At 44.9% G+C, this 27601-nt stretch overlaps 1 protein-coding gene across 5 annotated transcripts in view; it reads left to right on the top strand.

Annotated features, from left to right (window-relative positions):
• The window catches only part of Grk4 (G protein-coupled receptor kinase 4), a 58645-nt gene that overhangs the window by 26223 nt on the left and 4821 nt on the right, over positions 1-27601 (top strand). Inside the window, exons 6-12 of one of the 5 annotated variants that reach the window (XR_001231762.1) lie at positions 1326-1418; positions 3012-3075; positions 7240-7380; positions 10940-11130; positions 21032-21069; positions 22052-22141; positions 23240-23534. Coding sequence is in view for 4 of the 5 variants with exons in the window: in XM_005408756.2 (XP_005408813.1) it covers positions 1326-1418; positions 3012-3075; positions 7240-7380; positions 10940-11130; positions 21032-21069; positions 22052-22141; positions 23240-23448 (826 nt within the window). In the remaining variant the exon portion in view is untranslated. The remainder of the gene's footprint in view (positions 1-1325; positions 1419-3011; positions 3076-7239; positions 7381-10939; positions 11131-21031; positions 21070-22051; positions 22142-23239; positions 23535-27601) is intronic. The other 4 variants (XM_005408756.2, XM_005408752.2, XM_013506761.1 and 1 more) reach the window with 4 other exon arrangements.

Here is a 27601-nt window from a genome sequence, read left to right on the forward strand (position 1 = left end):
TCAGCTAGATTCAGGTTCCTTAGGCACCTGAGAAAAAGAGTGGTTTCCCTGGTGACCAGGTCCCAAACATGCAATGCTTCATCTATCTGTGGGGACAGTCCCTCCTTCCACAGTAAGGAAACTAAGGCCTCAGGGACCAGGTGCAAATGTCCCTCACTCTGAAAGCAGTTAAGGTGGAAGCTTGTTTCAAAGGCTTCTCTGGCTGCAGTGTGGAGGGTGACTCGGAGGGGAACGGAGCCTGGGAGGCTGGGCCAGGTGAGACCTGCTGGTTCCCGGGCGCACGGCACACAGGTGCAGTGGAGGGAACTAGGAGGCTGACTGGCTGTGAGACCACCTGGTCTGTAGGGGAGGTGCTGAATTGGAGGTGAGTTTGAGACACAAGCAAAGCTGCAAAACACTGAAGCCCGAGTGTTCCCCCGTGTGGCCGAGCCTGGATTTGGCTGTCGCACTGCGTCCAGCGATGATGGAGGCCGTGGCGGTGAGCCCAGGCTTCTTGTAGGGAGTGTGGCAGAGTGAGCCGAGAGAAGGGCGTCGCAGACGCGGACCCACCTCTGCTTCCCTGACTCGAGCTCAGCACTCTGGCTTGTGTTCTCTCCCTTGTCACCCTGGTCAGAACTGAGGGGAACAGGAAGTGAGCTGCTCTCACGGCCTCTGGGACAGTGTGTAGACTCCAAAGGGTCGGAGCAGCTCTGTCAGCCTTTTTGATCGCACTCTCAAATCACTGGGGGCCAACGGGCCTTTGTTAAGTGGGTGGTGTTTTTCACGGGAGACATCAGCCCTCAGAGCAGCGATCTCACTGTGTCTTGTGTCCTCCTGAGAGAGCAGACTTCAGAAAGGCACATGGTGTCCTAGGGCTAGCACAGATACGGTTCCCGGGAGAGCACTCCTGTGAGGGTCTCAGTGTTGTCAGGGTCCGTAGGGACCCTTGCTTTGAGAATTGCTGTTCTATAACATGAATCAGTCCACAAACACATTAGCCGCCTCTTTTAATACAATAAAGTGAGATGGAACACGCGTGACTGGCTCTGGTGCTGAAATTCATGGAAAGGGTAGGGCAGTTCCCAGTGCTCCCTCGCTTCCTTGGCGACGCTTGCTGCTGCTCAGACCCTCTTTCCCCTCTCCATCCGAGTAGCTTTGCTCCAGCTCAGACCTGCCTTCTTCAGACCACCCCCACCAGGGCTGCCCAGACGTGTCCGTGCCACTGCTGTAGCCACTGGCTCCGGCTTCCTCTCTGTGACCCCTCGCCCAGCAGGCGCCCCACCCCCAGACACAGTTTCATAGTTTTGTGCAGCAAATGTCTGTAACTTTGTAACATCTTTTTCTAGTGTTGTCCACAACTATTTGAGCAAAAAACCATTTGAAGAATACCAAGAAAGCCCATATTTTTCTCGATTTTTACAATGGAAATGGCTGGAAAGGTATGTTTTAATTTAAAACAATAAAAACAGGTAGTGGCTTCTCATAATGTATAACGATTGCTGTCTACTTTTCCATCTGTCACAATGCTACTAGAAATCTTGAATTGTATGTAATATTTTATACAGAAGTAATTAATATGAGAGAGTAGATTGTAGATACCATGTTATACAATTTGTTCTGGTTTACTGGAAGCTGTTTTTGCTCATAAAAATGGTAGTTGGGGGAAAATGGCATTTAGCTCATTGGTGAAATGGCTAGAAAATAAAATATATCCTAGGTTTATAACAGGAAACAGGACGTGGGGGCTGAGGCTGCAGAGGCCCCTGCCTGGCCTCCTACTAGCTGTGTGACCTCAGACAAGTGGCTGTATCATTATGAGCTTCAGGTTCTAGTTTTGTACAACAGAACGAATTGCAGACCCTACCCTGTAAAACTGTTGCTAAGGTCACCTGGAAAATGTGAATAAAATGCTTAGTGTAGCCAGACATGGTAGTGCATGCTTATAATCTCAGTTACTTGGGGGACTGAGCAGGAGGGTCACAACTCAAGTGCATGGGTAACTTAGTGAGACCCTGTCTCAAAAAATGAAAAGGGGCTGGGGCATAGCTCGGGTAGAGCACTTCCGAGCATGTGCAAAGCCCTGGGCTCCATCCCCAGTACCCTCCAACCCCCAACAGAGAAAAAAGAAAAATACCTAGCCCAGCATTCAGTGCTCAAAATAAATGCCAAAAAAGTCAGCTGCTACTGGTGCAGTTATGATTATTACTGTTACTACTAAAATTATTATTGATTATATTTCCAGTTATAGCTCCTGCATTTTTTGTTTGGACATTGAGGTTCTTTTCTCAAAGGACAGTGCTGTGTTGACATCATTTTCCTTGGCAGATTTCTGACGGGTGAGGTGGTGATTTGTGAACACGGACAGTTCCTGGTGTGGGGTGCTTGGAGACCTGTCATTAGTTACAGAGGATAACGGGACTGTTCTGCATCTTGCGCCAGTGCTTTCAATTTTTATTTTATTCTCAATTTTATTGTTACAATACACATTTTTTTCATTTTTTGGTATTGGGAATTTAACCCAGGTCTTTTGTACTGAGCGATAGCCAGTCCCAGACCTCTTTTGTTTTTGTTTCGTTTTGTTTTGCTTTTTGATACAGGGTTTTAGTTTGTAGTTCAGGCTCGGCTTGAACTGTGTAGCTCGGGCTGGCCTTGAACTTGCAGCAATCCTCCTCCCTCTGCCTCTGGAGTGCTAGGATTACAGACATGCCCACTGTATCTGGTGTTTTTCATTTTGAGACAGGGTCTTGCTAAATTGCCCAGGTTGGGCTCAAACTTGTGGTCCTCTTGTTTCAGCTCCTTGGACTGCTGGGATTACCACGCCTGGCTGTGTTTTCAGTGAATCTTAAAATGTTCTTTCTCTTAGTGCTAGCGGTCCCCAAGGGGCTAGCGGTCCCTGAGCACTGCTCGCTTTGTCTGGGCACCCCCTTGAGCAGTAGGCTCAGTGCGGAAGGCTGCTGGGGGACCTAGGGAGGCTTCCTGTTTGAAAGTAATGGTGTGACCTGAGACCTACATTTTTTTTTTTAATTGCTTAGGCAGCCAGTATCCAAGAACACATTTAGAAATTACAGAGTTCTAGGAAAAGGCGGATTTGGAGAGGTGAGTAGTCGGAGCGGGGTAAGCAGCCCTTGCGCTCTAGACAGTAACAGCAAGGCAACCGAGACAAGAGTGCCAGGTACTGTGTCAACTTCACCAGGACGTTTGTTTCCTTACTGCATTTGCTCTAAGAAAGGAGGTGGAAATTTGACCGAAAGGTGCTTTCCTACAAGCCTTTCAAAAAATCCGTAATCTTCGTGAGTTTATCTTCTACTTCCTATTTCTGAGAAAAGCTGTTTCCCTTGCTTGATGTTCAGTTTCAGGCAGCTTATCCAGATTGAAAGATTCTTGTTTCCACATTGTAAAATTTCTGTTACCCATTCCTCCTTTCCCAGTAGTAACCAGGCCTGGCTTCCAAGATCAGACAAGATTGGGCCTTTCAGGGTAATATGGCTGCAGACTCATTACCCTGTTTCTCTAATTTACAACTAACCCTCAAATTTATGCAGCTAAGAGTGCATTTTTTATTTTTATTTTATTTTATTTTATTTTTGGTTTTTCTCCGGTACCGGGAACCGAACTCACGACCTTGCGCTTGCCAGGCAGGCACTTTGCCGCTGAGCTAAATCCCCAGCCCCGAGTGCATTTTTTAAAAGAAATGAGGTCTGCTTATTCCAGTGCTCTGGGAGGTCAAGGCAGAAAGATTACAACTCCAAGCCCAACCTGGGCAACTTAGCAATTTAGCAAGATCTTGTCTCAAAATGAAAAAAAAATTAAGGGTGAGAGATATAGCTTGGTGTGTAGGCCCTGAGTTTAATTCTCACTACTGCAGTGAGACAGAAAGACAGCTGCGCAGACACACTGACACACACACACTCTGGCCAAACTGCTGGGCTCAAGTGATCTTCCTATCTCAGCCTCCTGAGTAGTTTAGACTGTAGGTGTGTGCTACGTGTCTGGCTAGAGTATATTGTTATAAGTTTATTTAACCTGTCTATGTTTGGACACATACGTACCTCACCCCTATATCCAAAAGGCAAATGGTGAGACCCTGTCTCAAAATAAAAACTAAAAAAGGGTTGGGATTGTAGCTCCGGGGTTGAGCACCCCTGCGTTCAGTCCCCATTATCGCCAAGAAAAGAAAAATGTTTCCACAGCTTGGAGTGCTTCTCAGGGTAGAGTGCTCCTCTACCAAACACCAGGCCCTGGGTTCAATCTGAGGGGAAAAAAAAAAAAGAAATGTCCAAAAATGTGTCAAAAATGTGTCAACTTGGGAAAACCCTTAGGCAACTCCTAACAGATTCATAAGTGAGGGTCTTTAAATATGACAGCTGTGTCCTAAGAGAGACCACTGCAACAGAGAAGAGGATTAGCACCAGCTCTGTGTGGGTCTTTACAGAGATGCTCAGTACCTCACTAATCATCTGGAGTGATCTTCTCAGTCCCTGAACTTACAAGACCCAGGGGAGCTACTGGGGGCTCTGACACTGAGGTTTACATCAGAAGCAGGCTACACTGCCCAGATATGGTTTAAACCAAGCATGCTCCGCAATTCCAATTCCAAGCAGAAGCCAGCAGCGTCACTTCAGTAGATGGAAGGCCTGACCCAGGAGCGCATCCACTGGCATTGGATACCCAGAGATACTCTGACCAGTGCAGTTATACCCGTGGTTCTTTTTTTTTTTTTTTTCCCCCTTTTCTGTTTTTTCTTCTTTTTCAAACTGAGACAGGGGTCTCACTATGCAGTACAGGCTGTCCTTGAACTCACTATGTTGCCCAAACTGGGCAACATAGTCCTTGAACTCACAGTGATCCTCCTGCGTCAGCCTCCCGAGTGCTGGGATTATAGGTGTGTACCCTCACGCCTTGCATTGCCTTGGTTCTGAAACCTGGTAGAACAGTTGGCCTACTCCACTGAAGGCTTTCAGGTGTGTCTAGCCTGAGGCTTGCTTTGTTTGTTTGTTTGTTTGTTTATTGGTCTTCTCTCTCTCTCTCTTTTTTTTTTTGTCTTTTTGTCTTTGTGAGACAAGGTCTCACTATGCAGTTCAGGCTGGCCTTGGACTCACATCCACACTGGCCTCAGACTCATAGTGATCCTCCTGCCTTCACCTCCTGAGTGCTGGGATTACAGGTGTGCACCACCACGCCTCGCCAGTCCTGTCTTTTTTGAGTGAAGAATTTTCTCAGGCTTCATATAAAAAATATTAAATAGTTAATGTATATAAGTAATATAACTCCCTTTTTAAAAAATTTTTTTAAAATTTTTTTTGTGGGTACTGGGAATGGAACTCAGGACCTTGCGCTTGCCAGGTAGGGGCTGTGCTGCTGAGCTATATCCCCGGCCCCACAACTCCCTTTTGAAAAATATTTTCATTATAACATTTAAAAAAATGAGAGCAAACCAACCTGTGTCTACAGGTCAGACACGATGGTCTCTAAGGAACCATCTTCTGTCTGCTCCTGAGTCTCCCAGGACTAGAGACTCACCTCTCGCTCCCACCCTTCACTATCGCTTAAGCACAGACTTAGGTTCTGTGCAGAATCAGAAGGAAAGAGGCTTTGGGGGCCTCGGTATCTTAGGGTTACAAAAGAACAAAGTTCTAATTCCGGCCTTGTGAGATTTTAAATGGACTTACGAGGAGCACCTTGGCCAGGTTTGGGTGTTGTGAAAGGCTTGGCGTATTTATGATGGTAGCGATGGCTTTAAACACATTTACTTACGTTTCCAATGACTGGATGGACCAGCGAGCCGTGCTGCTCTTCACAGACTGGCTCCCGGTGTGTAGCTTCTGTTGGCAGCATCTCTGCCGCTCTGACCTGCTGTCCTTTGCCTTTCTCTGACCTGGCAGTTCCACATGAGGGAATTCTTCTTGAGTTAATGCTGAAGGGACAAGCAGAGACTTACCCTAAGACTTAATCGTAGGAAAACTATTAAATGAATTTGGCACCAGTCATGTTTCAGGAGAATATTTAATGATGGGGAGCAGTCGCACTGTAAGAGTAAGAGGGGGTTCTGCACCATTCCTTATTCTAGAGCACGTACAGGCCCACGTCTGTCCTAAAAGGCAGCTGCCAGGGAAAGCCAGGTGTGTATTCTCCTCCTCTCTATTCACAGCCATGTACGAAAGTGGACTTGGAAACCAACATGGCAGAATATTAATGGTACCTTGGACTTAAGATGACAAAGATTTTATCATTGTCCTTTTTGCTTCCAGCATTTTACATAATAAATTTTATATTTTACCATTGAAATGATTTTATTGATGGATAAATTATATCATGTTTTACATTTGCTTTTTTTTTTTTTTTTTGGTCTTTTTGAGACAGGGTCTCACTGTGCAGTTCAGGCTGGCCTTGAGCTCACTTTGTAGCCCATGCTGACCTCAAATTCAGAACAATCCTCCTGCCTCAGCCTCCTGAGTGCTGGGATTATAGGCCTGTGCCACCATGCCTAGCTACATTTGCTTTTAAAGTAATCTTCTTTGTGGCATGTGTGTGTGTGTGTGCATGTGGTGTGTGCCTGTGGTGTGTGTATATAAGGGGTGTGTACGTGTGTCTCTGTGGGTGCATTTAAAGGCATCAGAGGGAACAACGGCCATGTGTTGATAAATAGAGGTAGAGGCCTGTGGTCTCATCCTCTTCTCTCCAAGTAAATGTTCCTGTGCTAACATTATGATAATTTGTAAGTATTACTTTAAGAACTAAATTAAAGTTATAAAAATTGATGGATTTTATGGAATATCTTTCTTTACCTTTTTGAACTTTTTTTAAAAAAGGGTCTCACAGTGTTGCCTAGGCTGGCCTTGAACACCAGACACAAGTGATCCTCCTGTCTCAGCTTTCCAAGGAAGCTGGACTACTGTATCCAGCCTTGAACTTTTTAATTAAAAAACTAAAACTTTTTAATTTTGTATCTTACATATTTGTTCTTTTATGAAAAACTGAATTAAACACACATTATGATCACATATGAACAGCAAGTTTCATTTGCACCCTGTCTCACCGTTTACAAAGGACAAGCTCAGGTTCACTAGGCTCCCAGCAGCCTGTTGTGGGTGAGAAGCTGGTGTCAGAGAGGAGGAGCCAGCCCCAGACTCCACGTGTCCACACAGAGAGCGCTGGCTCTTCAGATGCTGGGCATTACAGAGAGAGCTGTGTAGAGAGAGCAGGTGTGCGAGTGAGGCCTAAGAAATGTTCCATGTACATGAGCCCCTTTTTGTAAACTAGGTTTGTGCCTGTCAAGTGCGAGCTACAGGAAAAATGTATGCCTGCAAAAAGCTAGAAAAAAAAAGAATTAAGAAGAGGGGAGGTGAAGCTATGGCTCTGAATGAAAAAAGACTCCTCGAAAAAGTTCATAGTAGATTTGTAGTAAGTATCTTCTTTTGGTCTTCCTTGTATATTGCTTCATTAGCAGTACTTTGTGTGTGTGTGTGTGTGTGTGTGTGTGTGTGTGTCTGTGTGTCTGTGTTGCTGGGTTCTGTGTTACTGTGTTACTCCAACCCAGGGCCTCATGCATGTGAAGCGAGTACTCTACCACCAAGCTACACCACAGCCATTTCTAATTTGAGACAGAGTCTCACTAAGTTGCCCAGGGTGGCCTCGAACCTACAACCCTCTCATCTCATCCTCCGGAGGAGCGAGGATCACAGGCGTGCACTGGTGTCCCAGCTGTTGTAATACTCTCTCGTTCAAGCACTCAAAGTCCCGTGCTGTTTCTGCATTGAATTTGTGTGAGGTTTTGCTCTCTTGTGCTGGGAATAGTCTTGTTTTTAGGAACAACCCTCTTCCTTATGGGGCCTTATGGTACAGTTCTGACCCTGCTGCTGACTTGTGATTTGCTATGAGTCCCTGGCTGCCCACCGTCCTGCTCTGTTCCACTCTGTCAGGCCCTGTTCACACCTCCCAGCTCCCAGAGGGTTGTCGCATTCCCTGCGCCACCTGGTGACTCATCCTTCCTTGCCTGGGCTAGCCAGATCTTATCAGAGTGTGCTGGGAGCACCCCCTGGGCTGCTCTGGCCTGTGGGGACATCCAGTGGGGGACACTGTGACTTTGATGTGCTTGAAAGACCTTAGACCTTTCTCATGGTCTTCTCTAGCCTCAGTCTGTTTTCTGTCTTTTTTGCTTTTTCTGACCATTGACATGTTTACTGCCAGAGCTTCAAATACCATATCCCAGTTATGTGAAACCTCCAGCCCCACCTTCACTTCCAGGCAAGGATGGGCCATGGGGCGGCTGGCATGGGTGAGAACTGAGTTCAGGCTGCTTGTGGTGTGGTATGGTTTTTCCTCTTCAAACTTCACCTGGTTCCATTTCCTGTAGCAGCTACTGCAGAGGGAAAGTGTGCATAATAATCTATAAAGAGATCTGCAGTGGTAGAATTGTTTCCTAGAAACTACTGAGTTCTCAGCATTAGGTCAGCGGCTCCATTTTGGGAGGAAGGTTCTGAAGCAGCGGCCTGGCAATGCCTGGTCACAGCTCGGGTCTGTGTGTGCACGGTCAGTTGGTGTCTTGTGCAGTTCTGTGAAAATAGTTAATAAAATGAGTTCACTTTAGAATGGCTTTAAACTTGTGTTACCAGCATGAAACACAGAAATTGCAAATCTAGCTTTATGAAAGGGGCATACATAGCAGTTATAGTTTATTCCATCTAAGTAATCTGGTTTCTATACTGTGGGCCTTTCCCAAGGAAACTAGAAATATTTTCTTCATCTGTGATTCTCTGTTTCCCACTTGCAATGGGATGGCAATCCTGACTTGTGCCTAAGTCACACCCCCCACACACCCCAGTCCACATAGCAGCAGCTCAGCTCCTCCAAGCTCCCTGCCCCTGCCTGCACACACATTACCAGATGCAGGGAAACATAGTCATTTCAATGGCTGTCAGACTAGCTTTTGATAAAACTCAGTGCTCATTCATGGTTAAAAACTAGCTGGGTGCAGTGGTGCGCACCTGTGATCCCAGCTACTCGGGGCCGAGGCTGGAGGATTGCGAGTTTGAGCCCAGGCTGGGCAATTTAGCAAGACCTTGTCTCAAAATAAAATATACAAAGCTGAGGATGTAGCTACATCCAGGGCTCTGGGTCCCTAGCACTACCAAAAATCAAACAAAACAAACAGAAAGCCTCTAGGCCAGTGGTAGCAGACCTATGGCATGAATGCCACAGCAGGCACGCAGAGACCTTTCTGTCGGTATGCAAGCCACATCCCCAGCCTTGGCCCAGCAGTCAACCATTTAGGTTTAATTGTGGTATATTTTGCAATAAATAAGTGGGTTTTGGGCTGAATTTTTGGGTGCTTGGTCTCTAAAAGGTTCGCCACCACTGCTTCAAGCAAACTAGGTTTAGAAGGAAACTACCTCAACCACGCATGGTGGCACATGCCTGTAATCCTAGCATTCTAGAGGCTGAGGCAGGAGGATCACTGTGAGTTTGAGGCCAGACTGTGCTACATAGTGAGTTCAAGGCCAGCCTGAACTTCATAGTGAGACCCTGTCTCAAGAAGGAGCGGGAGGGATGTGAACTGCCTTAATAAAATCTTTAGGACCTATCATACATGTAACTGTCCCTGTGAGACCTGCAATGAGATGAGGGTACCTGCTGTATCATGTTTGCAGCTCCAGCCAGTAAACAAACTAAGGAAAAAAGAGAAAGGGATTAAGATTGGAGAAAGAAAAAGAGTGGTAAAAAGACTATCATTACCTCCAGGTAACATGATTATATGTATATATCCACCCTTCCTAGAGAGCACTTGGTTTAGCCAGTGATCAGCTGTGAACCAGCCAAAAGCAGTTACAAAGAGAATTTTATTGAGTCTATTTACAATAGGAAATAGGAAAGCTATTTCAAGAAATACCGAGAAATAGGAAAGCCTAGGAAAGATCTAACAAACGTTGTAAGACTTCTACCCCAGGAGCTGTAAAGTGCTGTTATCAGAAGTTGAAGGATGGAATAAGTGGAAGAAGGCCTTATTCCCAATGGAAGAGTCAGTGCCCTGAAGACACCAGTGCTTCCAACTGATCTACTAGTGAAGTGGAACCCAAGCAGAATCCCAGCAGGGAAACGTGTGACTGGACATATAAGCCAATAGAAAGATGGCAAAAACTTGAAAGGGGTAGGGATATAGTTCAGTGGTAAAACGATTTCTTGGTATGCAGAAAAATATTTTCGGTTGGGCAATTTTGGCACATACCCATAGTCACAGCTGCCGAAAAGGCTGAGGCAGGAGTAAAAAGGAAACTCTTTTACCAGGAGTTTAGGGCCAACCTGGCCAACATAGTGAGACACTGTCTCTTCAAACAAGCAAACAAAGACTTGATAGACATTTCACAAAAGAGGATCCAAATGCCTAGTAAGTATATGAAGAAGTGTGAGGAGTATCCCCTGTGTTTGCATATACAGAGAAATGCAAATGAAGGCCACAGTTAGGGCCTAGGGTGTAGCTCAGTGGTAGAGTGCTTACCTAGCATGTGTGACGCCTGGTTCTTGCCCCAGCACTGTTAAATAAACAAAACCCACGCCCAGTTGTGGAGCACTGGAGCTCTGCCAGCCTAGCTAGGCAAGAAGGCTGACCACAGATAGTGTCGCGGGGAAGGGGCAGTGTGGCCCTGCACTACTGGGGTTCAGCTGTGGTGCCACGTGCACCGCACGTCAGTGCTCAGGCGCTCAGAGCACAGCCTGCAGGACTGAGGTCCAGACTTGGTGCAGGAAGCTTTGCCACTTACTCACCTTGAAAGTTCTTTCTGTATACAACTGCAGTAAGGTCTTTGAGAGGTGAAGGTGCAAGAGGCACGTCTCCCTGCAGCCTGTAGTGTTTGGATGTTGCAATTATAAGTCCAACATAGATAATTTGAATATTGTTGGAAAACAGAATAAAGCACCAATGCATGAGCAGGTGTTCTGTGTTTTGTTTTTATGCTGTTGTGTTTAGGTTAATTTAGCCTACGCTTATGAAACCAAAGAAACCTTGTGTCTGGTGCTAACCATCATGAATGGAGGGGATCTGAAGTTCCACATTTACAACCTAGGCAGTCCCGGCTTCGATGAGAAGAGGGCTGTTTTCTATGCAGCGGAGGTGTGCTGCGGCTTGGAGGATTTACAGAGGGAAAGAATTGCGTACAGGTAAGCACGCTGGGCTTCCTGCCGCCTGCTGGTGGGTGGGCGGGGGCAGCTGAGAGCCTGATGCAGTCCCTGGGGGTATGTCACACTTTGGAACTTGGCTGGTCAAGGGGTGCCCTACTTTTCTCTTTAATCCCTAGTAAATTCTCTTCCTGAAGCAGAAGTTTGTTTTTTACTTAAATAGATCAGATAAAGGTCTGAGAAAGCTCTCTTCCAAGATTCTGAGATACTTCAAAAGTTCTGGAAAGGATATTCACCGTGTCTAAGAGAATATTATTAAATGTCTTCAAATAATACTTTGTTTTATTGCACCGTAGAATTAAGCAAAGAAAATGGAAGTAAACTTATTAATCAGAATTCATGTGATCAGTATAATTCGTTTTAGGAGAGCAGCTCTTCCGCCTGTCCCTTGAGTGCTGGGGTTCCCAAGCTCAGCATCTCTGCTTGTTCACTCTCGCTGGGCACTTCCATTCCTTCCCTTCTGTGCTTCGTCTGCCAGGGTAGCCGTTCATTCCCTAATAGGAATTTTCAGTCTTGCCCTTTTTCCTGGACTCCTCTTACCTTTGTCCTTCCATCCAGTTGCTCTCCAGCTCATCCTGAGGATCTCCCACGCATTGCTGGTGTCCAGGGTGACTGGTGCGGTTCATGTCTTCCTTGGGTCTGAGGCTGACAGAGACCTGGAAGGTCTTCCTGAGCTGGTTGGCATTTCTGAACACAGCTCTGATCCCGTTGCACCGTCCCCTGGTGTGGGACCCCACAGGATCTCCCCGACACCTTGTCAGCCAGGCTTCATGACCCTGTCTGGGTAGCACCCACTTCTCCAGCCTCACGTGGGTCCCCTGCCTTTGTCACGGAGCATATTGCATTCTCAGAACTTCTCGGTCCCTCCAGGGATGCCCATGTCACCACCGGCCTGTTCCTGTCACGTGAGGACCACCTGCTTGCCTTCTCCTTTCCGACAGCATGAGTGCTCCTCTAACATTCTCACAGGGCTCTGGGCAGCAGCCACTCTGGAGCTGGGCAGGCCAGACTTTGAGCTTTTTGGAAGCCCTAATCTTTCTGTTCCTATCCTGATGGGCCTGAGGCTTCTCCTACCCACCCCATGGGCAAGTGTCTTAGTTCTCATTAGTTATTGTTGCTGAGACAAAATAACCAACACACATGAGTTAAAAGGGGAAATTTTTATTTAGCTCATAGTTGGTAGAGGTTTTAGTCCATAATCAGCTGGCTCCAAGGCAGGGTGGCATGGCCAACAGGCATCACAGAAGAGAAATAATTTATGGCGGAGAGAAGGCAGCAAAGCAAGCAAGGGACAAGACAAGTCTTTTTCTGTCCCTTATATTGTATCCAGGCTACTGAGATTAGGGTGGTGCCAAGCCAATCAGGGGACTGATCCAGCAGTCACCCACCCTTAATCCCAGCATCACACACTCCGGATTCAGCCAACTCTGAAAAAGCCCTGCCTATGACCTCACTAGATTTCTCTTCACCTTCCCATTCCCTGGGCAGGTTAACTATGATGGGTTGCCAGCATGGCAGTGGGACTGACATGGCCCCGCTCTGTGTCATTGAGCAAGGGGGCACTTGCTACCCTGGCCACTATTTCTGTGGAGAAGGTGGTCATCTGAATCTGACCCTCCTCCTGGGCCATACTGATGTATCCACAGATTGGCAATGCTGTTTAGGGCAGCTGGACTTCGTGTGTGTGTGTGTGTGTGTGTGTGTGTGTGTGTGTGTGTGTGTGTGTGTATTTATTTATTGGTACATTTCAGATAAAATAATGATCACATTCATCATAGGGAATTTGTACTATGCGTGATATACCTTGTTTATTCTATTTTTCCCCTCTTCTCCCTTTAACCACTCCTTCCCTTTACAAAAGCTTTTTTTCCATTTTCCCTTCTATTCTCTGTTTTTCTTGTCCCTTCTTTCTTTTCCCTTTCCCTCTCGCTTATTTCCTTTGTCATTTGAACATTTTCTCCTCATTTCCCAATATCTATTATACATCGTGGTCCTTATTTACACTTTGGGTTTCTCATACCAGAGAAACAATGCAGTATTTAAATGTGTGTCTGATTTATTTCACTTATGAGTATGATCTCAAGGTGCATCTGTTTGCCTACAAAAATGTCTCAAGCTTATCTTTCTTTATGGCAAAGTAGTATTCTACTGTATAAAAAAACCCCACATCTTCTTTATCCATTCATTACTTGATGGGCATTTGGGCTATTTCCAAGATTTAGCTATTACAGACTGTGTCACTATAAACATGGATGTGCATATATTGCTGTGGTATGATGTTTTTAATTCTTTCAGGAAGGTTACAATAGCTGTGTCCAATGGAGCCTCTAGTTTTAGGTTTTTTTTTTTAACAGGGAATCTAACTCAGGATCTCATGCTTGCCAGGCAGGCAGCATGCCACTGAGCTATATTCCCAGCCCAGTTTTAGTTTTTGGGGGAATCTCCACGCTTTCCACAGTGGTTGCACCAGTCTCTACCCCCGATGGAAAAGGTTCCGTTTTCTCCAAAGCACTTCCAGCATTTGTTATTGGTTGATTTCTTCATAATAGCCATTCTTTTTGGGGTGAGATAGAATCTCAGCATTGTTATAATGAGAATCTCCCAGATAACCACGGATGTTGTACATTTTTTCATATATTTATTTGCAGCTGTTACTTCTTCATCTGAGAAGTGTCTACTAATTTCAGATGCCCATTTTTGGATTGGGTCGTTAAATGTGGGGGTCTGATTGATTGATTGATTGATTGATTTACTTGGTTTCTTAGGACAGGGTCTCACTGTGTAGTTCAGACTGGCCTTGAACTCATTTTGTAGCCCAGGCTGGCCTAGACCTCACAGCAATCCTCCTGCCTCAGCCTCCTGAGTGCTGGAATTACAGGTATATGTCACTACACCTGGCTTTGATTTCTTTATATGTTCTAGATATTAGTCCATGGTCTGAGGAACAGCTGGCACTTTTTCCCACACTGTTGGTGGTTTTTTTGCTATGCAAAGGCTTTTTAATACAGTGAGATGCCAGTTGTTGATTCTTTGTGATATTTGCTGTGCAATTGGAGTTTTGTTCATAAAGTCTTTGCCTACACCTATGTCTTTAATAGTTCTAGCTATCTTCCAGCAGATTTAGTGTTTCTCTTTTAATATTCAGATCTTTGATCCATTTCAATTATAGTTTAGTGCATGGTGAAAGATATAGGTCTAGTTTTAATCTTTGGCACATGGAAAGCCAGTTTTTCCAGTACCACTTATTAAAGAGGCTATTTTTTCTTCCAATGAGGTGTTTGGCTCCTTTGTCAAAGATAAAGTGGCTGAGTATGTCTGGAGTTGTTTCTGCAACTTTTATTCTGTTCCATTGATCCTTGGGTCAGTTTTTTTGCCAGTACCATGCTGTTTTTAATCAGTAGCTTTGTAGCATAATTTCAAGACTGGGATTGTGATGCCCTCTGCTTTACCTCTGTTGAACAGAATTGCCTTTGCTATTCTAGGTCTCTTCTGGTTCCAAATGAATTTTAGGATTGTTTTCTAGAATTCTGTGAGCTGTGCTGTTAGATTTTTGTCAGAATTGCATTAAATCTGTATAACAGTTTTGGAAGTATAGCTATTTTCACTATATTGGTTCTTCCTACTGAAGAGCAAGGGATATCTTTCCATTTTCTGATATCCTCTTCAATCTGCTTTTTTTAGAGTACTGTAGTTTTCAGTGTAGAAGTCCTTTACTTTCTTTGTCAGGTTGATTCCTAAGTATTTCATTTTCTGTAGATGCTGTTGTGAAAGGTGATGTTTCCCTGATTTCTCTCTCATTGAGTTTGTTATTCATGTACAGGAAGGCTATTGATTTTTGAGTGTTGACTTTGTATCCGGCTATGCTATTGAAGTTGCTTATTAAATCTAGAAGTCTTTTGGTGGAATTTTTTGGGTCTTCTCTGTAGAATATCATGTCATTTGCAAATAATGATAATTTGGCTTCTTCCTTTCCTGTTGTTATTCCCTTTATTTATTTCTGTTGTCTAAATGCTCTGGCTAAGGTTTCCAGAACTATATTGAATAATAGTGGTGATAATGGTGACAGTGGACATCCTTGCCTTATTTCTGATTTTAGAGTGAAAACTTTCAGTTTTTGTACATTTAGTATGATGTTGGCTGTTGGTTTGGCATAGGTGGCTTTTATCAGTTTGAGATAAAGACCATCTATTCCAATTTTCTGTAGGTTTTTTTTTTTTTTTTAAATATGAATGGGTGTTGGACTTTGTCAAATGCTTTTTCTGCATCTCCTGAGATGATCATATGGTTTTTGTCCTTGGCTCTGTTATTTTTCTTTTCTTTTTGTTTGTACTGGTAATTGAGCTCAGGACCTTGTGCTTGCCAGGCAGGCACTTATGCCACTGAACTATATCCCTGGCCCTGTCCTTGGCTCTGTTAATATGGTGTATTACATTTATTGATTTGTGCATGTTGAGCCATCCCTGCATCCCTGGGATGAACCCTAGTTGGCCATAGTGTATAATGTTCTTGATGATTTGCTGCATTTTGTTTGCCAGTATCTTACTGAGGATTTTGCATCTGTGTTCATCAAGCAGATTGGCCTGTAGTTCTCTTTTTTGGTCAGATTCTTCTCTGGTTTTGGTATCAGGGTAACTCTTGCTTCTAGGAAGGAACTTGGGAGTATTGCTTCCCTTTCAATTCCACTAAAGACTTTGAGAAGTAACAGCATTATATCTTCTCTAAATTTTTTGTAGATTTCAGCAGAGAATCCATCAGGCCCTGGGTTTTGCTTTATTGGTAGGTTTTTAATTACAGCTTCAATTTCACTGACTAATATTGGTTTATTTAGGATTTTTATATCTTCTTGATTCAGGCCTGGTTATTCATATGTATCTAGGAATCTGTCCATCTTTTTCTGTGTTTTCCATTGTATTAGAATACAGCTTCTCAAAGTAAGTATTGATGAGCTTCTGGATTTGTGCAGGATCTATTGTGATTTCACCCTTTTCATTCCTAATTCCATAGATTTGTGTATTTTCTTTCCTTTTTTGATAAAGGTTGACTAAGGGTCTGTCAATTTTATTTAATCTTTTTTTTATTTAATCTTTCAAAGAACCAATTCTTTGATTCATTGATTGTTGTATTATTTTCTTAGTCTCCATTGCATTAATTTCCATTCTTATGTTTATAATTCCCTTCTTCATATGAGCTTTGGGCTTGACTTCCTCTTCTTTTTCTAGAAGCTTGAGGTTCAACGTTAGATTGTTTGCTTGAGCTTGCTCTGTTTTTCTGACATGAGAATTTGCCACTATAAATTTCCCCCATAGGACTGCTTTCACTGGGTCCCATTAGTTCTAGTGTGTCATATTGGCATTACTTTATTTATTTATTTATTTATTTATTTTGTTTGGTTTTTCTCCGGTACCGGGAACCGAACTCACGACCTTGCGCTTGCCAGGCAGGCGCTATGCCGCTGAGCTAAATCCCCAGCCCCTTTATTGGTATTACTTTAATTTCTTCTTTAATTTCATTTGTGATCTACTGGTTGTTCAGGAGGGTGTTATTTAACTTGGGGTGTTTATGACATTTTTGTGGTTTCTTTTGCCATTGATTTACAATTTCATTGTACCATGATCTAATAATATGCGTGGGATGATTTTAATTCCTTTGCATTAATTCAGACCATACTCATAAGGGAAATAAACCAGATACACATGTGTATACATTATATTGTCTCCCTAGTGTGAGAAGCTGAAAGAGTAAATAAGATCCAAACTGTATAATAGATATTGTAAAATAGGAAAAAACTTTGGAAGGAAAGAGATAAAGAAGAGAAAAGCAAAAAAAAAATTTTTTTTTGCATTTACTTCTATGAGATAGTGTGTGGTCTGTTTTGGGGAACATTCCATGTGCAGCTGAGAAGAATATGTATTCTGATGTTGTTGGGTAGGACACTCTGTAGACATCTACTAAGTCCATTTGTTCCAAAGTTTGGTTCAGTTCTGATATGTCTTTGTTGATTTTTTGTTGAGTTGATGTATATGTGACAGTAGGGTACTGAGGTCCCCCATTATAATTGTATTAATGTTTATTTGACTTTTCATGTCTGTTCATATTTGTTTTATATAGTTGGGTGTGCTGGTATTTGGTGTATATATATTTATAACTGCTATATTTTCCTCTTGGGTTGTTCCTTTTACAAGGATGTAGTGACCTTCTTTGTCTCTCTTAGTCAGTATTTGCTTGAAATCCACTTTGTCTATAAATAGAATATCTACCTGTGCTTTTTTCGAGGTTCCTCTCACATGGAGTATTGTTTTCCATCATTTGACTATCACATGTTTCTTGTATACAGCATATTGTTGATTCTTGCTTCTTGATCCATTTTGCCAATCTTTTGTTTGGTGAATTGAGACTGTTTACATTCATGGTTATAACTGATACGTACTGACTTATTGTTGGTTCCCTTTTCCCACTTCTGTTTAATTGCTTGCCTTGCCTGGTGGGTTCATTATGTTGGGATTCATGGAGTTGTAGTCCTCATTATCTCTTTCTAGAATGTCTTTCAGAACATTTTGGAGTGCTTGTTTAGTGATCATACATTTCTTCATATGTTCTTTGTCACAGAAGTATCTTATTTCTCCATCAATTTTGAAAGATAATTTTGCAGGGAGCTTTAATCTGGGTTGGAGGTTGTTTTCTTTTAGTGCCTAAAATTTTTCAAGCTCTCCGTGACTTGCAGGTTTGTGTTGAGAAGTATACTGTGATTCTGATTTTTCCTTTGTAGGTGATTCATTTCCTTTCTCTAACAATTTCTTGATTATTATATGCTTTGATGTAGTTTTTTGATCATAGCTAATTGGAGTTCTATATGTCTCACTTATCTGTATGTCAAATTCTTTTTCCCCGTTTGGGATGTTTTCTGCCATGGCATCTGTGAACAGGTTTTTTTTTTTTTAATATTGTTTGTGCTATCTCTTGCTTTTTCGTTGAGTCTGATCAACCTTATAGTCTTCTTTGCATCATCTAGCAACTGTTGGACTGATTTTTAGTGGTCCCTTGCTATTTTTAAGAAATCTTTCTGTCTTGGTTACTTTTCTTTCATTGTTGAGACAGAATACCTGATACCCAGAATTAAGGAAGGAAAGGTTTATTTAGCTTCCAATTTGTAGAGGTTTCAGTCTATAATCAGCTGACTCCAAGGCAGGGTGGCAGGGCATAGAGGCAGTACTTCAAGGTAGCACAAGATAGCAAATGCAGCAAGAGCAAAAAAGAGGGGAGTGGCAGCAGGCAAGCCTCTTTCCCTCTCTTACATTGTATGCAAACTACCCACCCCAGGACAGGTGTAGCACTCACACACATAATCCCAACATTTGACCATGAATCAATCATAAACTCTAGAAGCCTGCCCCAAGACTGCATGAGAGTTTGGGGGGACATCCGAACACAAACCACAACACCTTCTTAACCGCAATCCAGTCTTCTCTATCTGATATTCTATTCTCACCTCACATTGGCTCATTCTGCTGCATATACTTTCAGTGGTATTTTTAATCTCCTGGGTATCTTTTTGAATCTGTTTCACTGATTTCATTTCTTTCCTATGTTGGGCATTCATGATTTCCATCATTTTCCTAAGCCCTTCTGGGTTTTAAAAATCTGTATTTGCTTTGGAGTCACTAACCATGTCTTCTATTGTGGTCACCATCTCTGATTAGTTTTTTTTTTTTTTTTTTTTTTTTGCCTCATTCACCTGCTTTGTTACTTCTACCATTACCACTTCAGAGAGTCCAGGTGGGTGGCTCTCAGATTGTTCCATCTTATTGCCTCCTGGGTTTGCCTTTGGTGAAAACAAAAACAAGAAAAGAAAATAAGGAAAAAAATACCCACTTTAAGGCGTGTCTCTGCTGTCACTGGTAGACAAAGTGGGCAGACGGAATCCAGATCCATGTTGATTAATCCCAGCAAGCCAACCATAGATTTACATCAGGGCAGTGGATAATCCAGCAAGCCTGTGCCTTTAGTTCCACCAAAATACATGCTGGTTTCTGGCTATGAGGCTGGAATCTGATTTGTTCATCCTGCAACCCTCTGTGTGCTTCCTGCTGGCTTGTACTCAAGTTCCTGCTGGCTTCAGGTCAGGTCCTTGGCCTCCTGCAGACTTGACCTTGGTTCTGCCTCACTCTGACACTGGACGCCACTAGATGGAGCCGGCCGCAGCTGCTCTGAGTTCTGAGCTCAGTTTGCCCCTCTCCAAAAAGGCTACCAGCCAATCACCCTCTCCTGGGGGATGTCTGAACCTGAACAACTCACCAGCCACTGCAGTCCACTGCATCCACTGCTCTGTTCCACTGGTGCATTTCTCCGTGGAGGGCTCTGGGGTCGCCAGTAGTCACTGTGCGTGTGCAGGTTTGAGCCACCCATTCCATGCAGTAAGTCAGGGCTCAGGGAGCAAGCCCCAAAACCTCCTACTTCTTTCTTGAAGTCTTTCTCTTCACTCTCCCCATGCATGGGCTTCAGATCCTTGCTGGGTCTTGGGGACCCACTTCCCTCCTTTTTCGCATTCTCACACTGCTATATTCCAGTTCTGAACAGCAGGTCTTGGAGAGGTTGTTTCTCTGCTGTTCACTACTCCACCATCTTCCCAGAAGTGAGAGCAGCTGGCTTTTTGTCAGAGGGTCAAATGTGAAATCAGGATAAAATATAAATTCTTTGAAAGCAAGATTTTCTTCTGAAGGGAAAAAAACCAAATCGTTTTAGATGTTACCTTGAAGGTATTTTAGTCTTTTGGCTAGGGTGATAGCTCAGTGGCTGAGCACTTGCTTAGCATGCACTGGGCCCTGGGTTTGTCTCCCAGTACTAAAGTGAAAGAAAGAAGGAGAAGGAGAAGAAGAAAGTTTAGTCTTTATGTGATTTAAATTTCTTACAATTTTGCAGCACCTTTCTACTTCTACAATAAGCTATGAGTCATAGTAACTGCTGTTTATTACATGCTTCCTGACGGAAAACATGGTCTCATCCAGACTCTGTAGTAGCATGGAATGGATGGGTAGTGACTCCTCCCTCTTACAGATGGAAATGTGAGGCTCAGAGAGGTAAGGACCGCACCGCTGATCAGTGGCACGGCCAAGATTTGAATCCACACTTGCCTAACTCCATAACTGAGGTCTTCTAATATAGGACATTTTCAGTTGAATTGTGTGTGTTGGAGGGATTGAACCCAGCGCCTTCTTACTGAGCTACATTTGTATCCATTTTAAATTTTATTTTTCATTTAGACAGGGTCTTACTAAGTCTGATCCCATTGCACCATGCCCTGCTGTGACCCCACAGTATTTCCCTGTCACCTCGTCAGCCAGGCTTCATTAAGAGCCACGTTTATTAAGGGCTGATTGCTTTCTTTCCCTCTTACTGGGATTTACACTTGCTCACTGAAATGTCTTCATATCTGCATGAAAATCCAGAGCAGTTCATTATATTGTCACCATATGTAAATTGTTTGTTGAGACAAATTTTGTAGTATTCCTGACTTGCCTATTGTCATGAGAGCCTGTGACAACATGAAGGGCTCAAAAAGGGCGGTTTAAAAAAAGAAAAAGAAAAGGTGGTTTTGCAACCTGATATGGTGCCACATGTTGCAATCTCAGCACCCTGGGAGACTGAGGCAGGAGGATTCCCAGTCTGAGCCCTGGGCAACTTATTGAGACCCTGTCTCAAATTAATAAATAAAAAGGGGTGGGGATGTAGTTCAGTGCAAAATGGCTTTGCTCTCTGCTGCTGTGCTATTCTGGCTACTGCTTGTCACCGTGGAGACATCTGTGGACCTGTGGTCATTTCTGCTGGACACTTTGGAATCACAGTACTGTCTTCTGAATAACTGGGCCTGTTGTTTCTTCCCCTTTAGAGACCTAAAGCCAGAGAATATTCTCCTGGATGACTATGGTGAGTGAGCCAGCCTTTCATACCTAGGCATAGACTTCATAGAGGGACCTGATACAGAAGCTTAAAGTGCTTGGCTGAGTTGATGCAGAGTAGAAATAGCACCAAAGGAATTTATTTGGTGTGTGTGTTTCAAAAATACAGCATAGATAGCATTGTCATCTCCTGTATTTATGCAAGAAGCAGAGATGGTTAGATTTTCAGTTAATCATTGAGTTTTCAAAGCATGTGAAGGGAAACTCAAAATAAGAACATTTACCCTCCAATTAATATTTTTTGTTGGCTCACATCTTGCTTTATTTGATCTCTTTTTTTATACCCCTCCTAAGCCTTGGTGCTGCAGTAAATAAATGTATAAATAAATGAGGTCGTTAGGGCATATCCAAGTTCAATGACAGTTATCCTTATAAGACTATTTTCTACAATAAGTTTCATGGGAATTCAACATGTGTTGATAGCCTCCTGTATGCAAGGCATTCACACATAGTATACTTTTCCAAGTACCTTAATTTTACTATTTCCCTGACTCTTTTCCAGAAAAAAACCTTTAAATCACTTGTCCAGAAAAAAATAACTTTATATCACTTATTATAGCTGTCCCCCTATGTATAACCCTAGTGATTCTCTAATAGGAGTCATTTGCTTGCTCTTTGTAGTTGGTACACTATTCAGTTTCTTTGTATACATGTGCCTGGCAGCTCCATAGAAGTAAAACACAGTGTTTCTGTCTTACCTAGTTGTTGTGTGTGATTAAAGAGCTTTCCCAGGAGTAAATCTGATCTCCTGCTGTTAGTGAAGCTTAATGCACTGTATGGAATTTTACTAAATGAGAACAAGTTAAATGTTATTTTAGGTTTAAAGGTTCCATAGTATGAAATGCTGTGCTGTCATCTGTGACTTTCAAGAGGGTTTTCCCCCATTGCTAATGTGCTGAAATGCCATTGCTTCTCCCCGTGATCTGTGCGTCGTATTTGAACACTCACAGGGCACATCCGGATTTCAGATCTTGGTTTAGCCGTGGAGATCCCGGAAGGCCAGATGGTGCGAGGAAGGGTTGGAACCGTTGGCTACATGGGTAGGTGACAGGCCACCTCAGTGGTCCTCATGCTTTCCTGCCCAGCACCTGGAGAAGTTCCATAGGGTGAGGAGGGGTCCCTTGGTCTGCAGCCCCTTATACAGATAAGCAGTGAGGCCCACAGAGGGCTCTGAGCCTGGGGTCTCTGGTCATATGAGGGTGTAGGGCCATGCTGGCCCCCTGGGAAACCACTGTGATGTGGTTATTCCCACGCTCTGTGGGCAGGGCCAGTGTCTCTCTGGTGGCCTCTTGGAGCTTTACAGGAGACCTCCTCCCTGTTCCTGCCCTTGCTGGTGTCTGGGATATTCACAGCATAGGTGACATAGTCACCCACATGTTCAGGCAAGGAGCAGAGGATCAGACGTTGGCAGGGTACTTGGGACCCTTGGGTGGCTCTGGGTGGAGGGAGCACCCTCAGGATGGTCTTCCCTATAGCACTGTCGTCCCTTGTCACAAACCCTGAGCCATGCAGCAATTCGCCTCCTCCAGAATGAGCAGAGAAACTTTTAAAACCACAGCTTCATTCAGATAGCATCCACCTATCATACCGTACAGCTTATGTGTAATGCTTTGGATCTTAGTTTATTTGCAGAGTTGTATGACCATCAGCACTAATTGCAGAACATTTTTTATCCCCTGAAAAGAAACCTAATAGGATTAAGGGTGCCTTTGGGCCTGCCAAGCACAGTTTGTTTTCCATCCCTATAGATTTGTGAATTCTTTTTTTTTTTTTTCTTCCAGTAGTAGGGATTGAACCCAGGGCCTTCACACTGAGCTATAGCCCCAGCCCTTTTTTATTTTTTATTTTGAGATAGGGTCTCACTAAGTCACTAAGTTGCCCAGGCCAGGCTTATACTTTCTTTCAATCCTCCTGCCTCAGCATCCCAGTGTGTTGGGATCATACTGTGTGCCACCATGCCTGGCTTTTCTGTTTCATACAGATAGACTCAAACAGTATTTGGTCCTTTGTATTTGCCTTCTTTCAGTTGTTTTTAAGGTTCATCCATGTTGTAACGAACACTTACACTTATAATGTATTATTTGGAAGGGAAAATTTAAAACAAAAATTTAATTAAATTTCCTATATTTGTTATGTAGCTCCAGAAGTTATCAATAATGAAAAGTACTCATTTAGTCCTGATTGGTGGGGACTTGGCTGTCTGATATATGAAATGATTCAGGGACATTGTCCATTCAGAAAGCCCAAAGAGAAAGTCAAGCGGGAAGAGGTCGAGCGGAGAGTGCGGAAGGACACGGAGGAATACTCAGAGAAGTTCTCAGAGGACACCAAATCCATCTGCAGGATGGTGGGTCCGGGTCCGCGGCACCGGGAAGGTAGACATCTAGCTCGTGCTCCTTGTCTGCAGCCAGCTGGGGACACTGTAGTGCTCAGGTGGGCAGGGGCCAGTGGTGCCCAGCCTCAGAAGCCTTGCCCAGCAGGCAGAGGTTTGGGAGGCACACAGCCTGCCGCTCCCTTTCCAGCCACCTGCCTGGGGTTCCTCTCAGTCACACTAAAAGGCGGGGGGGAAACAGTTCCGATCTGAGCTGCGCAGCGACTTCATTGGGTTTCTGATGAAAGCAGAGTAAAAGTCAAAAGGAAAGCGTGGCTTCCTTTTCCAGAGGCCGCTGTTGAGAGGGAGGAGAGGGGCCACAGTTAGCATTTTGTCTTCAGAACACAGCTGAGAATTGCCTCACTGACCGGCTGTGTGTGAGATGAGACCTAAAACTAACCTTTGATGTCTTTTGAGATGGGAAGGTTGTCTCTGCCCATTCTTCCCTCTAAACCAGTGCCCGAATTACAGACATCTGACTCGCAGGCTATGGCACCTGTTGCATGGTGGTGCCGGACAGATAGGCTTCTTGGCATGCCACCGCCTCCAGGCTGCTGTGAGCATCCTGTGCCACAGCGGGGCCAGAGCCTGGGTCCTGCCCACCAGGCACGAACGGAACGAGGAGTGCTGGGTTCTGTGTGCCCTTGGAGCTGACTATTTACATCACCGAGCCTGCCCAGATGCTAAATTGAGAGAAGCTGTCTTTATTACTTACCTTAAATCATCTTTTTTTTTTTTTTTTTTTTACATTTTTAAAGGATTCATTGAGCATCTCAATTCCAGGCACTGTGCTAGGCCCTGGGGATATAGCTGTCAGTAAAGCAGACAGAGGCTCAGCCCTCCCAGTGCCTGATCCTGTAGCAGGGTGGGTGGGGACAGACAAGAATAGAACCAGGAGCACTGGTGTGTGGTGACAGAAGATGGCCCGGGCATGGAGGACGGGGGCCCCAGGAGCTACAGAAGGGAAAACTGCATGGGTGGCAGGATGTAAGGACAGAGTGCTGGCAGGAGGGAGGCTGGCAGGGACTTTGCAGCAGCTCAGGTCCACATGGGGGTGGCAGAGCAGAGATGAGAAGGGATCAGATTCTGGATAGATCTGAAACCAGAGCCTGTAGGATTTGCCAGTGTGGAGGGGAGGCTCCAATGTGATGGCCTGAGCAGAAGCCCCAGGAGGGGACAGGAGCCAGCACACAGGAGGGCAGGCAGACACAGAGAGGAAGCTGCTTGGAGTGGAGCTGACAAGGGCCTGCTGGTCCTGGGATGCCGAGACTGTGCCACAGGGTGAGAGTGGCTTTTAGGGGCAGGGATGGAACGTGAGCAGCCAGGCACAGGTCCCCTGCATCTGTGTTGGAATCACCAGCAATTGTACTGTAGCTATGTGAGTGGCAGTGACTGGACGATAATTATTCTGGTCTTTTTTCATTTTATTTCCACATACAAAGTGATGTGTGTTACAGGCTTACTGCTGAACTGACAGCATTTCACAACGTTCTGATTGAGCTCTGCTTCTGTTCAGTTTGATAAATGGGAGTGAGTGCGTGCTACACACAGGGCAGTCTGGTGGGCTGCAGGGATGTAAAAACAGAAGTAGAGCCTGTCCCTGAGAAGCTCACAATTTAACATTAGGCCTAACCCTTAACAATGATGAAGGAAGAAAAGTAGAATTTGGTGGGTGCTATGAACAGGACAGAAACAAGGGCTTAAAGATTTTTAAGATGAAATCCCGCTGTGCTGAATCTGGTGACCAGGCAGCGGGCAGTGTGTCCGGGGATTCTCAGCTCCCTGTGACGAGATGACCTCCCGAGCCCCCCTCCGTCAGTGAGACAACTCCCGAGGCAGTGAGATAATGAAGACCGGGCATTCGGTGCGCGTCCCCATCCTCAGCAGCTGGTCCCTGAGGAACGGCTTCACGTCCAACCAACAGCATGGAGGCAGACAGCTCAGGATTCACTGCTAACTTGAACAGGAGCAGAGAGGAGGTGCTCCTGCAGGGATGGGCCTTGCGCCCGGGCCAGGCTCGGGTGTGCGTAGCCCTCACGCCCTCTTCATGTGCTGTCACAGGGCCTGTGTGCCACCCACACATCGCAGAAGGAATGAGCCAGGTGTGGTGTGAGGTTAGGGTGTTAGCTCACAGGGAGTGGGGAGACGTGAGAAGAGGAAGGAGAACGGTTGGCTCTTCACAGTAATCCAGGTGGGAAGTCAGACTTCCCTGACACTTGTATGCTTTTCTACTTTTCGGTATCTCATTTACTCTTCACAGTGGATGGCTAAGATAGTGAAAAGTTCTGTTTGTTTCTGTGACTCACAGTAAGTAGCAGCAGGAGTCCCAGTGCCCAGGCACAATCCTGTGCTGCCTGCAGGCCACGTCTTGATGTGCTCGGGCTGCCGTAGTAGAATCCCTGAGCAGATAATCACCAGAAATGTCCCACTCACAGTCTGGAGCGTGGAAGGCCGAGATGGTGCCAGCAGACCCGGTGTCGGGTGAGGGCTCGAGTTCTGGCTTGTAGCAGCCAGCTTCTCACTGTGGCCTACCATGGTGGCAAGGCAAGCAGGCTCCCTCGGACCTTGGATAAGGAATGAGTCCCATTCTTGAGGGCCCCGTCCTTATGCCCTTTTCGCCCCCTGAAGTCCCCACCTGTTGATACTGTGGCTTTGAGGATCGAGTTTCAACATGTGACTGTTGAAACCACTGCAGCCCTCAGCTGGGGATGTTGAGAGCACACCTAATGCTGGAGTCAGGGATCCCTTGAGATGCAGGAAGAGTATTTGGCATTACACTTAATTTTCAGATCTGTTGCAGATTTACAAAGCATGTGCAGAACGAATGCACTGAGCAATTGTTATTGAGCACCTGCTCTGCTGAGGTGCTGGGGACACAGCCTCTGCCTTGGGAGCTTCGAGAGGAGTGAGTGGAGGCTGGAAGCACAGTTACCCAAAGGGTTGTTGCATCTGCTGTGCCTAGAGTCACATGGATGAGTGGAGGATGTTTGAGGCTGTCCTTTTGGAAGAGGGGAGCCTGATCCAGTGCTGGGCATAGGTCTCAGGGAGCTGTAGCCTGGGGAGCTCAGGCCCAGGCACAGCAAAGCCCAGGAAGGCAAACAGCTCAGAGCCTGAGGGCGGAGCAAGCGCAGGGGCCTCAGAGAAGCAGACCAGACTGTCTTCCAGGCCCGGGACGTGATTCCACGATTCATACTCGGGGAAGTTGGAGGAGTGGGCATCTGCCTTGGCCTGGGTCAGCAGGTTCCTCTGTAAGTCATCATTGGGTATCGCAGGTCTCCACAACAACCTCAGTGGTGCTGTTGCGGTGCTCAGCAGTCACAGCAGGGGTAAACCAGGCCATGGCTGTGTGGCAGCAAAGCCTTACTTTAAAAGTAGGCAGCTGGTGGCATGTGGCCCTGGCTCTCGTGTCCCAGCCCTGTCCTGGCTGTGTGCAGAGCTCTGGACCTTTAGTGTGTTGCTTTGCTGTAGAGCAAACAGGCTCTTGCTGCATTGCCCAGGTTGGCCCTGAAGTCCTGGGCTCAAGCAGTTCTGTGCCTCAGCCTCCTGAGCAGCTTCGATTATAGTCATGTGGCACCACTGCTAGCGGCATGACCTTTTCTGATTCACAATTGTGATAATTATAATCATGGAACAAGGCTTGTTTGAATTTGTGCCAATGGTAAATATGTTTGTAAGGATACTTTGGAGGCATTTTCTATTAATTTAAAGAATATACAATTTCTGGAAAGAATTTTACTAAATTTTTGCCTCCCCTGAGGCCGTTAGAGATCTATTTAATGAATAGATGAAAAGTGGTTTCTAATTAAACTGTATAACAGCTTTACAGTGGTATCTTTGAAGTCCTCAGTAGTTTTATTTCCTTTGTAGAATCTTCTAATTTTTCATAATTAAATTTTTTTACTTAAGGATTTAACTTAGCCAAACCCTTACTTATTGAGAGCTCAAAGGGAAAACTTGAGCCCCACCTTCTGTGAAGCAGCCTACCTCTAATGCGTAAGATCTGGCAGTTTGGCTAATAGTCAGAACTGGACGCGTGGCTGTGTTTGTTTAGATGCTGGTGCCCTCGGCGGCCCCAGCCCTTCAGTCACCACGGAGGGCGGCTTTACATCTCCCTGCAGACCCTGACACT

This window comes from Chinchilla lanigera, unplaced genomic scaffold (assembly GCF_000276665.1).
Source record: "Chinchilla lanigera isolate Chin_1 unplaced genomic scaffold, ChiLan1.0 scaffold00113, whole genome shotgun sequence".
In the NCBI taxonomy this organism is placed as follows: domain Eukaryota; kingdom Metazoa; phylum Chordata; class Mammalia; order Rodentia; family Chinchillidae; genus Chinchilla; species Chinchilla lanigera.